The sequence below is a fragment of the Bos mutus genome, chromosome 25 (assembly GCF_027580195.1).
Source record: "Bos mutus isolate GX-2022 chromosome 25, NWIPB_WYAK_1.1, whole genome shotgun sequence".
Taxonomy (NCBI): Eukaryota; Metazoa; Chordata; class Mammalia; order Artiodactyla; family Bovidae; genus Bos; species Bos mutus.
This window is the reverse complement of record NC_091641.1, coordinates 27,783,565-27,799,331: the sequence shown is the minus strand read 5'-3', so window position 1 is coordinate 27,799,331 and position 15,767 is coordinate 27,783,565. Positions and strand designations below refer to the sequence as shown.

General features: G+C 46.5%; 1 protein-coding gene across 2 annotated transcripts in view; it reads right to left on the bottom strand.

Moving 5' to 3' along the window:
* Window positions 1–15,767, bottom strand: part of MYH11 (myosin heavy chain 11) — a 127,420-nt gene that overhangs the window by 95,386 nt on the left and 16,267 nt on the right. For both annotated transcript variants that reach the window (XM_070362630.1, XM_070362631.1), the window contains exons 2-3: window positions 14,852–15,213; window positions 5,225–5,381 (exon numbers count right to left, since the gene is read on the bottom strand). In XM_070362630.1, the coding sequence (XP_070218731.1) occupies window positions 5,225–5,381; window positions 14,852–15,196 (502 nt within the window). In that variant the 5' untranslated portion in view covers window positions 15,197–15,213. The remainder of the gene's footprint in view (window positions 1–5,224; window positions 5,382–14,851; window positions 15,214–15,767) is intronic.

The following is a 15,767-nucleotide window of genomic DNA, read 5'->3' as shown; positions in this document are numbered from 1 at the left end:
AAAGTCAATAAGTAATGCCTAAAACTGAGGGAGAAATTTAAAATATGAGTAATATGTTCAAGTCTCTTAGAGATTACAGTGTTAAACATCCAAAATTCAGTTAAGAGTTGCTAATGGTTATCCCTGGAGAAGGGGAAATTAGAGAAGCAACCAAGGAGTGATGTTTTTCTTAACAACCCTCGAGGAATTGTCTAAATCATCTTCATCTACACCTTCAATAAAGACGAAAGCTAAAAGTGTGAAAAAGGAGTAAGGAATCCCTTTAGGTGTATAATACTCTGGCAGCATGCAGAACAGTGCATACGAAATGTTACTATTTGTGGGGAAAACTTGGGAAGAGAGAAATGGATGCGTATCTTCAGACATGTGCAGAAAATATCTCTAGGAGAGTATCTAAGAATATCTAATAAACTAGAATAATAACCCCACGGTTATCTCTGGGGAGGCAGACTAGGAGTCTTGAGCACGAGGGTTGAAAGGGAGAATGGTCAGCTTTTGAATTTGAATCCATCATCTCTCCAAAAACAAACAAAAAAAACATTGGGAAATGTAAAAAGTAAATACGATATCATTTACACATACACATATATATGACATATTTTAAATGCTGACTTCTCTCAATGTCTCCTCCCCACTGGGGCCTGGCTTCCTCTGGGGAGGGGCTTGTGAATGAATTATGTCTTAGAAATCCCCTCCCTTATTCCCAACTCCCCTGTTACTATTCTCAGCCAGAATGCTCCGCCCTCCCCTTTCCCCTCTTAGTGAGTCATCAAGGCTTTGGTAACTCCCCACCCCTCTTGGACAACCCACCCCATCCATCCTGGCCCTGGTCAGCACTTTTCTTTTTTTAAAAAGAGTTTTTAATTAAAAAAAAATTTTTTTTTTGGCCGGGCTGAGCAGCATACAGGATCTCAGTTCCCTGGCTAGGGAATCGAACCTGTACTCCCTGCAGTAGAAGCATGGAGTCTTCATCACTGGACCACCAGGGAGGCCCCTGGTTCTTTTCTTTCAACAACTCTGAGAGTTAACTGAGCAGTTACTCCATACCAGGCACCAGCAAATATGCCAGAGATTCCATGATGAGCAGGGAGACAAGCATGGTGTTTGTGGGTTTCATGGAGTTTAGGGGGCCTCGGGAACTTAAGAGTCCACGCGACTCAAGATTCCACGTGACTCTTTTAAACATTTTAAACATTTTGTGTTCAGTGAATGCGTTCTCCACTCCTTCCCAATCCTATCTCTTCACACGCCATCCTGTTTCACAAAGGACTTGAAGAGGAGGACATAGCTACTGACTTAATGCCTCCAACAAAATAGAAAGTTCAGTGTGATCCCAGCCAAGTGACTGGATAGCCTGGGACGGCAACATTCACCAACAGAGTCACAAACCGGGCCCATGCATTCCTTCACATAAACCAAATTCCCACTTTATAAAGAAAAAAGAAAGATTTTTCCTAAGCTTTTATTTTTTCTTCCTTGATTTTTTTTTTTTGGAGATGTTTTTCACTGGAGTCTGTCATCACTCATTTGCCAGAAAGCACCAGGTAAAGCCAAAACAAATGTATACATAGCAGCTATTGATTAACCTTTAATCTAAAAAGAGCTTATCTCTCATGGATCTGTGTGCTTATGGATGGCATTTTTCTCTTCAGGTTTAAAATTTCTAGGTAACTTTATATTTCACTATATAATTGTGTGTTAAAATACAGAGCCTAAGAGGAACAAAATGTATTTGCCCTGGGAGTCCCTGTATGGAGTATAACATTGCCCCATGTACGGGAAGTGGTCTAGGGAGGCAAAAGTTATCACAACACAAAAATATTCTTCAAAGAGTCAAGTATTTGGGAAACCAGATCCCACTAAAGCATCTTTCTCTAGACTGCATCACTGCTGTCCTCTAATTCAAAGGCTTCACCTTGCCAGCTATTGGGTGTCAACATCCATCGTCTCAATACAAACACAAAACAAAACGGCAGCTCTGCAAAACTGCCTGTTTCCTGGAAGGCGCAGTGTCACATGTTGGTGACGTTCGAAAGGCGCCAAAAATGTCAGATCACTTCACAACCAAACATTAGGGAGTCATCAGGAAAGATAACCCAACAAGGACTTTGAGAGACTGTGCTAAATACCAAAGAAGTCAAAGCCCTTGGCAACAGTGGTGATTTCTCCAATAAGTCTGTACAAAATTATCTTCTTATCCCATGCTGCAGAAATCAAGCATGGCATGAAGAATGGTGTCTTATGCTCTTTCATGGTTCTGTTCAAAAAAAGTTAAGGAAAAAACACCCAACTCTGTATTAATTTTATACTCTTTCTAAGAATTAGCACATCTAGTTGCAATAACCACAAAATTCCTATTGCATGTAAAATAAATAAGCCTGTGTTCATAATTTCCAATGTCATTTTTTAAGCCCATCAAAGTCTCTTCCCCTTAATCTACATGCCCATTTTAAGTAAATCTTTTATGGAACCAATTATTTTCAGATAGTCATAACCTCCTTCATTTCATGCCATCCAGCTCAGTTAGTATATGAAAAGTTATATAGACAAACGTTAATGGTGATGGTCCCTGGTGATAGAATTATGGGTGCTAGTACATTCTCTTTTTGCTTAATATATGTTTCAATTTTTCTAGAATAGAATATATAAGATAGAAGTTTTTTGTTGCACTTAGTCACTCAATCATGCCCAACTCTTTGCAACCCTTTAGATTGCAGTTCGCCAGGCAATTCTGTCCATAGGATTTTTTTTTTCAGGCAAGAATACTGGAGTGGGTTGCCACTTTCTTCTCCAGGGGATCTTTCCAACCCAGAGATAGAAATCACATCTCCTGTGTCTCCTGCATTGCAGGCAGATTCTTTCCTGTGGAGCTATCAGGGAAACCCTAAGTTTCTTAAAGTTACACATATAAATTTTAAGAGCACTATGGCAATGTTCACCTGTCATTCCCTCTTCCCCTTTTCATTCTGGTATTCAGACTAAATGTGCTTAGTAAGAGCCCCCTTAGCTTCCCTGTTGGCTCAGTGGTAAAGAATCTGCCTGCCAATGCAGGAGATGTCAGTTCGATCTCTGGGTCAGGAAGATCCCCTGGAGAAGGAAATGGCAACCCCCTCCAGTGTTCTTGCCTGGGAATCCCATGGACAGAGGAGCCTGGCAAGGTACAGTCCGTGGGGTTGCAAAAGGGTCAGACACGACTTAGCAGCTAAACAACAACAAAAGAGCTCCCTCAGCTCCAGAAAAGAACTAGGAATAGTCCAATCCAATCATAAATGTTCCAGTTCTCTTTGCCAATGATTGGTTTAGAGGTGTGCATGTGATCAAGACATAACAGACGTAGGGATGCCTGCTAATGAGTTTCTGGAAAAGTTTTTCTTCTCTCATAAAAACGAGATGTGGGGAAAAAACCTAACCCTTCACTTCCTTCATGCTTTTGGATATTATAACATGAGGATGTGATGTCTGGAGCTATGGTTGCCATCTTGTGATGATGAGGAAGCAGCCAAGAAAATCCCAAGAAAGTCTGTTGTTGAGCTGTTAAATTGACTGAGCCTGAAATCATCAACATCCAGACTACTTGTTATATGAGGTAATAAATTCCTGTTGTTTAAGCCATTTTTATTGATTGCTATGCTTCTTGTAACCAAAAGCACCCCAAGTTATATGAACACTGTAACTCTGTGATGTTCAGCTTTCCAAAGAGGTGTGTGAACCACCATCGTATACTCTTCCATCAAGAGACACTACAAAGGATTTTTTTTTTTTTTTCACAAAAGCACATACCTAACTCCAAGAGTCATCACATTATAACCTAGGATTATATCTCCCGCAATCTTCTTTGCAAGGCTCCATATTCTGGTCTTTGGACATGATGGTAGTACCCATCTGGAGTGGTCCAGTTTGAATCATACCTGTGTGGCGTGGCTAACCCTGTCAGTAATTTGGGGAACTTCTACCTGAGCCCCTTTACCTTGAGGTGGGGAGTAATATGTCCTAGGTACACCTGGCCTCAGGAGCTTGCAGAACTGGGCTCCTTTCAATTCTCAACAGAACATTCTTGGAGGAAGCTATTCCAGGGTCAAGCGCAGGAGCCAGGCAGTAAACTCAAACACGTGGACCAGGCCAGGGAACTGAAGAACTCATATGTCCTTTTGAGGGGTTGACAGGTGGGATCACATGTTGCCAGATGTTCCAATACTTTCAAAATAACCTAGAAATTGGGCTTTTTGTGTACAAACTCCACATTTTTAAAAGTTGGCAGCTAATTAAAGTATCCTTAAAACTCCATGTGGACCAAAAACCAAACTTATCTGAGGGCTGGATCCAGCCTACCAGCTGCCGGCTCACCACCTCTAGGCTCTTCACACCTAAAAATCACATAACAACTGTGCACAGCTTTAAAACTGCCAAAGCTCTTTCCTGTTGCCCTTTTGCAAGTGTAAGGACAGAAGGACTCCTGTATCTGAAGGCCAGATCCATTTATAGGAGGAGGTATTCCATTTATGGGAGGAGGCATGAGAGAACTTCTAGAACTATTTCCCATCTTGGTCTGGGTGGTGATTACAACTGTAGGCATGTAAAAATTAATTTTGGACTGGACACTGAATTTGTGTACTTTTTGCATTCTCCTGTATGTATGTTCTACCGCAGTAGAAGTTATTAATGATAGTAATAATAATACTACATAAATGTGGAGGTAATACGCAAAGGTCTTCAGTGTAGGAAAGCCTGTTTTACCATCTGTACAATACGCTGCAAGATGGATTCTCTCACTCCCTTTTCACAGATGAGGAAACTGAGGCTGTAGAGGAAAAGACATTTGCACAGGATCCCACAGGATGTGACAGCTGGCTGCAAATTCAGATCTGGTTGGCTCAGCGCCAGGGCCATTCCCCACCCGCTTCCCTTCCAAGGTGACAGCAGCCTGCCATCTTCCAGATGGCTGGTCCACCCAGGCCTTGGGCAACCAGGGGTCAGCGAGCCCATGCCTGTATTTGCCCAAGCTATCTCCCCTCCCTCCTCTCCCGGGCTGCACACACATCTGTTCTGCTTGTTTTTTACCTTTTTCAGTCACAGCCCTTCTGTTACCCAGTTCCGCCTGCCAAACCCCACATTCTTGGAGAGAACTGCAGGCAGGCAGGACAGGAGGGGCCTGGTGAGTGACTATAAGCAGCCCAGGTGGGCTCCCTGGAGGAGGAGGAGCTCTGTGCCTCTGCAGGCGGCTTACCTTGCAGCATGCTCCGGTAGGCCGTGTCGGCGATGGCGTAGATGTGGGGTGGCATCTCGTGCCGCTTCTTGCCCTTGTACATCTCAATGATCTTCTCTGAGTAGATGGGCAGCTGCTTGTAGGGGTTCACCACCACGCAGAAGAGGCCCGAGTACGTCTACGAAAGAGAGAACCGAGCTTACTTCAGGAACCCGGCAGGGACAGAGCTCTGACATCCAGTCTGTGACCACCCACCACAGCTTGCATGGTCTGAGCGCCACTGTGTGCATTTTCTCACTTCATTCTCATAGGAGCAGCTTTGAATATATGCACTCAGAGTCCCATTTTAGAGATGGGGAAACTGAGGCTTGGGGCTTCACAGATGGCGCCAGTGGTAAAGAATCCAATACAGGAGACACAGAAGACACCAGTTCAATCCCAGGTCAGAAAGATTCCCTGGAGGAGGAAACGGCAACCCACTCCAGTATTCTTGCCTGGAGAATCCCATGGGCAGAGGAGTCTGGTGGGCTACAGTCCATGTGGTCACAAAGAGACATGACTGAGCAGCTGAGCACACGCACAAACTAAAGCTCAGTGTCCCGGTGGGAATCTCTGGCATCATTGACTCCACGTACAGGGGAGAGGAGCAAAGGGTGAGCTTGGATTTCTAGGACACTGTTTATAACTGTGGTTTTAAATAGTGCTGGGTTCAGACCCTTAGGCCACTCCCAACCACTGTCACTTCATCTCCCTGAGCCTCACAGGCTTAAATAACACCTACACTTTCTTGAGCACCTACTGTGCACCAGCCACTAAGCTAAGTACTTCACAGGCATCTTCTTTAATCCTCTCATTCAGCCTCCTACAGGGATACTATAATTTCCCCATGGCCCATTTGACAGATGAGGAAACTGAGGCTCAGTGAAGTTCTCACCAAGTCACGCAGCTGCTGGGAAATTGAGAACTGAAATCAGGACTTCACCCAGAGCTCATACTCTCCTCGACCATGAAAAAGGACAGAGTCCCTCATCTGTAAAGTGGGGATAAACACAACTGTCTTTAAATAGGAATGGTACTTAACACATTACAACACATTACATTCATGGATGAACCCTGAAAACATTACACTGAATGAAAGAAGTCAGACACAGAAGGTCATGTATCACATGGTTCCGCTTATCTGAAATGTCCAGAACAGGCAAATCCATAGAGACAGAAAATAGGTCTCTGGTTTCCAGGGAGTGGAGAGACGGGGGAATGGGAGTGACTGCTAGTTGGAATGGGTTTCTTTGGGGGTCTATAAGAATGTTCTGGAACTAGATAGCAGTTGGGAGTAAGACTACTCTGCGAATGTATTAATGCCACTTGTTTCCTTCAAACTGATTAATATCGTGAATTGGTTATACTGGATTTTATCACAATTAAAAAAGATTGGCAGTTCCTGGGGGTCCAGTGGCTAGGACCTTCCACTGCTGGGGGCCTGGATTTAATCCCTGGTCCAGGAATTAAAATCCAGCAAACTGCACAGCAAGGCCAAAAAAATTAATTAGTTTAAAAAAAAATCATCCTGCCCTACCAAGTGCAGAGGAACGTCTGAAAATGATCAGAACAAGGAAGGGGCATGAAGATGCTCGCACGCCCCGCCGTTATGTGGGCGGGGGAGGCGTGCTCCTGGTATACTGCTATTCTTTACTGTACTCTGGCCTTTCCCACGCGCTGAGCTCAGAGCCCAGGAGACAGGCGCCAACCTGTCCCAGAGGAACTGCTTTCCCAAACGATAACATCAGTGCTGCCCAAGGCTCTGGTGGGCGAGACGAAGCATGTCTTCCCTCCAACTCCCCCAAGAAGTGACTGAAGGAGGAGGAGCAGAAAGTCCATCCCTGGGTCACACTCACAGCCCGGCAAACACTGGGGAGGTTCAGCGCCTCGATCAAAGCCACCCAGCACTGAGCCCCACTCGGCCCATGTGAGGCGTGGGCACTGTCCATCAGTGTGGGCCTATTCCTGTCCTAAAGAAACAACTGGTCATCCGTTCATTCAATCGCTCATTCATTCATGCATTCCACGTGTGAGGCTCTGGGGTTATAGTGCAAGACAAAACACACAGGGACCTGCCCACAAAGGGCTTTCAGTCACGGCAGCAGCTGGTTGGTGAGTGAGGGACTCCCTCCAGAGCCCCATCTGCTAAGGCGTGATGATGATGAGAGTTGATCTGGGGTGAGGGGGAAATGCTCTTTCTGAAAAGGAACAGGACTGGGGGTGGGGGAGGTGAGAGGGAGGCAGTAATCTCCCAGGTTCCCACAAGTCCTATCTAAACATCCATCAGCCACTTATCAAGCACCGACTGTATACCAGGCCCGTGTTAGATGCTGGAAACAAACAAATCGATGATCATTCCTGCTCTCAAAAAGCCCCCTTCAAAAAGGAGACGAGGACGTTCAAAATAACGTCATAAGAACAATCCCTGTGGATTATGGGAGCAAGGAAGAGAGGGCCCCAGCCCACGAGGAGGGGGCAGTGCTCAGAGAAACTTCAGCAGGGGGTACTCCCTGCACTGAGACTTAAGAGATAAGGTGCTAACAACTTCAGGGACACAGTAGGTGCTCACTAAATGCCTGCTAAATGAATGCCTGAGGGGTCAGGTAATTATAAAGCTTCCCTGGAGCAGGGGCAGCGCTGCCTTCATCTCTGTGACCCAGGGCCTGGCACTGGGCTGCACACAGCAGGTGCTCAGTAGACATTCGTTGAACACGTGGTAAAGCTGTTCCAGCTGTGTGTTTCCTGTTCCTCTGCGTCCTGGTCCGCAGCTCAGGGCCTCCATGGAGTAAGAGCCCAAGAATGGTTGGTAGTTTGAACGAAGGTCAACCATGCCCTTCTTCCTCTTTAGGCCTGAACTCCACCTCCAGCTCTTCCCAGGCTGTGCCCACTGCCACTGTCCTTTTTAGAATGAGTCATTTACAACCCAAATCACTCCCTCCAGGGAATTAGGGCCAGTAAAGCGTAGTGGTTAAGAGTACAGAATTGACTACTGAGGACTTATTTGTAACTCTCATTCTGCTACTTCTTGGCTGTGTGACCCTGTGTAAGTTTCTTTTTCTCTCTGAGCCTCGATTATCCTCATCTGCAAAATGGGCAGGTGTAATTGTCACTCTTTCATCGGTTCGCTGTGAGATAGCTCTCGGGGAGCATTTAGCACAGTGCCTGGTGTGTAACAAGGACTCGATAACTATTAGTGACCATCCAGTGCTCCCTTTGTTTCATGATGATCAAAACTTTGCCACCTTGGAAACTTCACACGTAATGTTCCCTCTCCTTGGAACACATCCCCCTGAGCTTCTCAGAGCCATTTGCATTTGCTCTTTCAGGGCTCAGTCTAAATGTCACCACTTAGACTGTGAGCTGCACACTATCATATCTCCAGCCCTCAGCACAGGGCCAGGCACTTGGCAGATACCCAATAAATATTTGCTGAATAAAAAAATGAAAGAAGGAGCGGGGAAGAGAGGGAGGGTGGGAGAAGAAGAGAGGGATGGAGGAAGGAAGGAAGAGAGGCAGGGGTGGCTTTCCCAATTCCATCATCAGCTTCTGAAGGAGAAATATCACCTTCCCTCTGTTTGCCTAGGGCACAGCCTGGTGCGATGTACACAGCAAGCACTTAATCCATGCTTCCAAGAAGATCTGAATCTCTGTCCAGTTCAGCACATCTTTCCAGGGCACCATGTCCCAACAGGAAGGACTGGGTAGATGGCAGCACACCCCACACAGAGGCTCGGCTTCAGAATCTAGGGGTTCAGCCTCCACTGTTTCAGCCTGGTTGCTCTCACCTGATGCAGCCCTCCTGTGCTTGGGTGTGTTTCTGCCGCCCCATCCCCACGAGCCCCTTCTGAGCTGGTCAAGTTCAGAGGTTTTCAATTTTCCCTGCCTCCCATGTCCCAGCGGCCTCTCAGGGCCCTGTGCCACCAGCAGGTCCCAGCTGCAGGCCTAGGGTTTCCCTCTTGTGACCGTATTAGGAAGCGACTTCACTTTTTCCCTAACGCTTTATATGGTCAGCCGTGGAGCCCTGAGCTCCCAAGGCCTCCGGCAGAAATGAGGAACAGTGGGGGAAGGTGGAAGAGAAGCAGGCTTTAAGTCACAGAGGCCCGGGCGGAACCTCGGACTTGCCCTCCCAACTTGTGTGACCTGAACCTCGTCCTTCCCATCTATAAAACGGTGGACAGGTTGCAGTGCAGTGTCATGGCTTTCTGAACATCCTAGAGACAGACCTGGCTCACCAAGAATGTGATCTGCTACAGCTTTGATGTTAATGGCAAAAAAAAAAAAAAAAAAAAATAGAAACAACCTAAATATCCACCAATGGGAGACCAGTTCAATAATTATGGCACACTGCCCTTAAGCAGCAGCTGCAGCCCTTAAAAAGAATACATACATATACAAATTTACATATAGGGGATTCCCCGGTGGTCCAGTGGTTAGGACTCCATGCTTCTACTGCAGAGAGCTCAGGTTTGATCCCTGGATGGGGAACTAAGATCTGGCAAGCTGGGCAGTGCAGCCAATACATACACACACACACATTTTGGGCTCCCCAGGTGGTTTAGTGGTAAAGAATCTGCCTGCCAATGCAGGAGACATAAGAGATATGGGTTCAATCCTCCTGGCTTGGGAAGACTCCCAGGAGGAGGAAATGGCAACCCACTCCAGTATTCTTGCCATGGACAGAGGAGCCTGGCAGGCTACTGTCCATGGGGTCACAAAGAGTCGTACACGACTGAGAACGAACACACGCATATATATACATATATATATACACATACACATGTATTGGCCTCTATATGTATAAAATATTAGGGCTTCCCAGGTGGCACTACTGGTAAAGAACCTGTCTGCCAATGCAGGAGACACAGGAGACATGGGTATAAAATATTGCTGGAAGACTTATAAGGAACTGGTGACCATGGTTTCCATAAGGAGGGGAACCAGAAGATGAGGAAATGGGGATAAAAGGAAAAGTTCTAAAATACCCTTACATACTATTCAATATTTTATTTAATATTTGCATGTGTTATCTATTCAAAAAATGTTTTAACTCTGAGTGAATAGATAGTTATGAACATACACAAGAAAAAGCCACAAATAAATAAGAAATTTCCCATTTTCACCTCCCCCAGCCACTGGCAACACCATTCTATTCTGATTCTCTGAGTCTGACTGTTTTAGATTCTCCTGTGAATGGAATCCTGCAGGATTTGCCCCTCTCTGGCTGGCTATTTTCACTCAGCATAATGTCCTCCAGGTTCAACCATGCTGTTGCAAATGGCAGGATTTCCTTCTGCTTTAAAGCAGAGTTATTATATTGTATGGTGTATTTACCACCTTTCCTTCATCCACTCTGGGCTTCCCTGGTGGCTCAGATGGTAAAGTATTTGCCTGCAATGTAGGAGACTGGGGTTCGATTTCTGGGTCAGAAAGATCCTCTGGGAAAGGGAATGGCTACTCACTGCAATATTCTTGCCTGGAGAATTCCATGGATAGAGGAGCCTGGTGGGCTATAGTCCACGAGGTTGCAAAGAGTTGGACAAGACCGAGCGATTAACCCACTTCATCCATTCGTCACATTCATTCCTGTAGAATCCATGTTACATATCTGCAGCTCAGATGTACCTTATCTTCCTCCTCTCAATTATCAAGCAGCCTCAGGCCAAGGGTGGGGCCCTGTGACTCTCAGCACCCCACAGAGAGGGAAGGCAGGGGATCAGCAACACTTAACAGTCCTGATCCTGTCCCTTCTCAGGTAAGTCACATCACCTCTCTGCCTTGGTCACCTTGTGTGCTGTGTGGGAAGTGAGCTTCGACCTCACTAGAGAGAGCTGGGAAGGACTTGGGACAGCAGCCAGTACAGGCAAGGCCCACATCTGCACTGAGTGCCCTCTGCCTGAAACCCTTGTCCCATCTCCCAGCCCAAGGCCAGGGACGGAGCCATGAAAAATCCCAGGCGGAGAGAACCCAGCCAACGACAACATCCGGAAGAGCAAGCCCCACACGTGTCATCGATGATCTGGGGCAGCTCAGGCAGAAACCTGCATCTCGAGACAGAGGATAGACGTGTGGCCCTAGTGGGGGAAGGGGAGGTCGGATGAAGGGACAGAGTAGCACTGACACACTTTATACACTACCGTGTTTAAAATAGCTCATGGGACGTTGCTATACGGCACAGGGACCTCAGGGGCTCAGGGCTCTGTGATGACCTAGAGGGGTGGGATGGAGGTGGTGGGATGGAGGCTCAAGAGGAAGGGGACACATGCATACACAGAGCTGATTCACGCTGTTGTACAGCAGAAACTAACACAACATTGTAAAGCAATTATCCTCCAATTTAAAAAGCAAACAAAAAAAAAGAACCTGCATCTTTAAGGCTTCTACCTCTTCTAGACCCAAGGGGATGAGACATCTGCCAGGACTAAGCAAAAAGTGCCGTGTTTGAGATAAGCCTTGCAGGATGGAAGGGAACGTTCTCTTCGTTACTGGGGGCAAAGTCAGGCATGGTCAGCTGACTGAGCTTCACCTGCCATACACCTGTTACAAGGGCCACGCCTTCCGCCATCACGCGCTGGGTGAATAACTTGGGGTGCTTCCCCACCCCCTCCTATTTTATCTCCTCCGTCTCAGACAACAGTTTCTAGTTAAGTGATTAAGTTGATTAGAAAAGAATGAGACAGGAGTAGATGCGTGGTCATAAGACTGAAAGGCTTTTCATTTAATCTGTCTGGAGAAGCACAGAAGGAATTTGAAGATTTGATTCATTTTTTTTAATCTGCTGTCAGAAGACAGTCTGGGTCTTGGGACCTTTGTAAGCCCCTCATTTTTCCTGGTTTCTATTTTGGGCCCAAACATCTGTGTCAGAGGACAGCAGGCGAGATTCCTATCCAAGCCCGTCCTTGACCTCCCTGGATGAAAATGACTTATCTTGGACAGGAGGCCCACAGGAGCGCAGTTCCTCTAGAGCTCCCTGCAGGCTGGTGTCCTTAGGAAAAGCCACTCTGTACCAACAGCCCCAGGCTGAGAATGCTTCCAGACAAGGAGTGGTGTGGACAAAAGACATTTTCCCTGCTTAGTTAGGGAGCAACTTAGTTAGACTGTCCTTGGAGGGTCTTTAGTACTCTGAGCCACAGCTTGCTTGTCTGTAGGATGGGACGAGCATACTTCATTCAGTGGATATTGTGTTAACTAAATGAGATCAAGAGAAGGTCTGTATAGAATTATGAGTTGCTTCCCACTTCCCCCTTGGCTCTTAAAAACAAGCCATTGTAACTCTCTCAGAACTATCCATGTGGTTTAGTTGCTAAGTCATGTTCTACTCTTTGCGACTCCATGGACTGTGTAGCCCATCAGGCCCCTTTGTCCATGAGATTTTCCAGCAAGAATACTGGAGTAGGTTTCCCTTTCCTTCTCCAGGAGATCTTCCCGACCCAGGAATTGAACCCGGGTCTTCTGCATTGCAGGCAGATTCTTTACCGACTGAGTGAAGAATAATTAATTGTGGTACATCTGTGGGATAGATTACAAAGCCCACAAAGGGGCAGCTGGGGTCACGAGTGAGCAGTAGGGATGTTCATCACTAACTTGTACATGGAAAGAGACCAGGTCCCCAGCCTGTGTGCACAGACTTTTCGATACATTGTTGTTGTTTAGTTGCCAAGTCGTGTCCGACTCTTTTGCATGGTCTGTAGCCTGCCAGGCTCCTCTGTCCATGGGATTTCCCAGGCAAGAATACTGGAGTGGGTTGCCTGTTTCCTCCTCCAGAGGATCTTCCTGACCTAGGGATTGAACCCGTGTCTCCTGCATAAGCAGGCGGATTCTTTACCACTGAGCCACCAGGGAATTTCCTTTTCAATACATAAATATGCACTATTCTCACAAAGAAACATAAACATCTTATCAGTGTTATCTCTGGGGGAGGATTGACTCTTGTGTTTGCTGTGCTTTTCTGAATTTTCCAGATCTTCTGGAATGAATATGCCTCATTTTCCTAATTAGGAAAAAAAAAATCTGCAAGACATTTTTAGAGATGACAACGGGGGTTTGTAATTTTCATGTGGCAAAACATAAAGGGCAAGACCAGAAGGGCCTCAAGACAGAGGTGACTGTTTCTGTAAGTTTGCAAAGAATCCAAGAACATCTCTCTGGCAATAACAAAAATAAGCATAACCAATAAAAACAATACCTAACATGTTGAGTGCCTACAATGTGCCAGGAAGCATGCCATGTGCTTTTTTTTCAGAGTAACCCACTCCATGCACGCACACGTGCTCAGTCACAGTCATGTCCGACTCTTTGCGACCCCATGGACTGCAGCCCGCCAGGCTCCTCTGTCCATGGAATTTTCCAGGCAAGAATATTAGAGTGGACTGCCATTTCCTACTCCAAACCCACTCTATGAGGCAAGTACTATTCTTGGATTCATTTTACAGAGAAGGAAACAAAATGTCAGAGAAATTAAATAACTTGCCCAAGGGACAGATGTACCCTTTCTGAGAGGCAAGACAAAGGCTGGAGTGGGATGCCCTCTGTCCACCAGTCTGGCTTGATGGGGCTACCATGCCCTTCTATATCTTAGGGACCTGGTCCAGCCCACAAAGAACCTGTACCCCTGAGTTACACATCATCCAGTCCAGACTGTCCAACAGAGCTTTCTGCAATGATGGGAATGTTCTCCACCTGTGCTGTCCAATATGGCAGCCACTAGCCACAGGCGTCAGGTGGGCACTTAACACGTAGCCACCACAATGGAAGAAGTGAACTTTTAAATATTGATGTTTAATCAATTTACATCAGGCCTTCCCAGGTGGCTCAGATGGTAAAGAATCTGCCTGCAATGCAAGAGACCTGGGTTTGATCCCTGGGTCTGGAAGATCCCCTGGAGAAGGGAATGGCTACCTCCTCCAATATTCTTGCCTGGAGAATTCCATGGACAGAAGAGCCTAGTGGGGCTACAGTCCATGGGGTTGCAAAGAGTCAGACATGACTGAGCGACGAACACTTTCACTTTTCACTTCGTTTACATCTAAATTTAGTTAGCCACATGCGGCCAGTGGCTGCTATATTGGACACTGCAGCTCTAGTTCACTCCGACCTGCACGGTCAACCCAGAGGAATCCAGGTGCAATCGAGTCATTCCCATTTGTGACAGGGCAGGCCTCCACCAAACCTCGCCAGGATCCTCATGTCTCCTACCTACTCAGCTGTGGGATGGATCAGCCTTCTCAAGGAGGTTAAGAGTTCTCCTTTATTTCCAAGATGGTGGAAGAGCAGGGAACTACTTCACTGAAATCTGTTCACCACGGACCACGCAACCATGTGATCAACGTGGGATCTGTGGATCTCATTTATGTGGGGGGAGGGTGACTGCTTTCATTTTGCAGATGGGGAAACTGAGGCTTCAAGAGGTGAAATAACCTGTTCAATGTCACAGCACTAGATAGGGCAGGGTGAATGGGAACCCAGGTCTGAACGATTCCACCCCACATGCAACCTCCCTCAAGGAAAATTTCAGCCTCCTAACTTGCACCCCAAAGACATCTGAAAGCCTCTCCACTCCCTCAGGGGTGCAGGAGACCAGCAAGAAGTGGCCGGCTTCCCCAGGATACTCACGTATATGAGTCCCGAGAAGTACCTCTCCCGCAGGTTGTGCAGCACAGAGGCTTCATTGAGGCACGTCAGCTCCGCCATGTCCTCCACCTTGGAGAACTTGGGCGGGTTCATCTTCTGGATGTCATCTTTGCCGACTGTGACCTTCTTGCCATTCTCCACCAGCTCCACGATCACCTCATCCCCTTTCTCCTCCTTGATGCTGGCTGCCTCGAAACCCTGCTTCTCCGAAGGGACCCAGACCAGCTTCTTGGCGGCCCAGTCAGCCTGGGCCACTGGGTTGTTGATGAAGTTTTTGTCCACAAAGAGGAACTTCTCATCTTCACTGAGCTGGTCTTTCTGCGCCATGGTGCCTGGTTGGTCCCCTGGGGAATAAGACAACCAGGTAAGAATGAGGCCAGAACCAGACTGGCCTAAAGATAGATCAAGAACCAAGCCCTAAAGACAGATAAAACCTTCACCTCACCATTTCTGGGGATGCAATCTGCAGAAATATCTCACAAAGCACAAAGGTGTTCACAGCAGGATGGTCTATGTTGTCAAATGGAAACGACCCAAAGGCTCTTCAGAAAAGGATCTGGACTACTATATATTGTCCATCAACATGGCATAAATACGTAAACCATGATATTCTCATACAACGAACTGCTATCCAGGGGTTAAGATGCGAGAAGTAGGTCTAGATGTTTTGACACAGGAACAAATTCAAGTCTTATAGTTTACTGTAAAAATAAAAGGGGGTGGTCCTCAAATGTTTAAACATAGCTTTATCACATTATCTAACAACCCCATTCTAAGGTATATACCCAAGAGAAATGAAAACATACTTCTACACAAAAACTCAGGTGAGTGTTCATAGAAGCATTACTCCTAATAACTAAAAACAGAAGAAAAATCCAAATGTCCATCAGCAGATGAA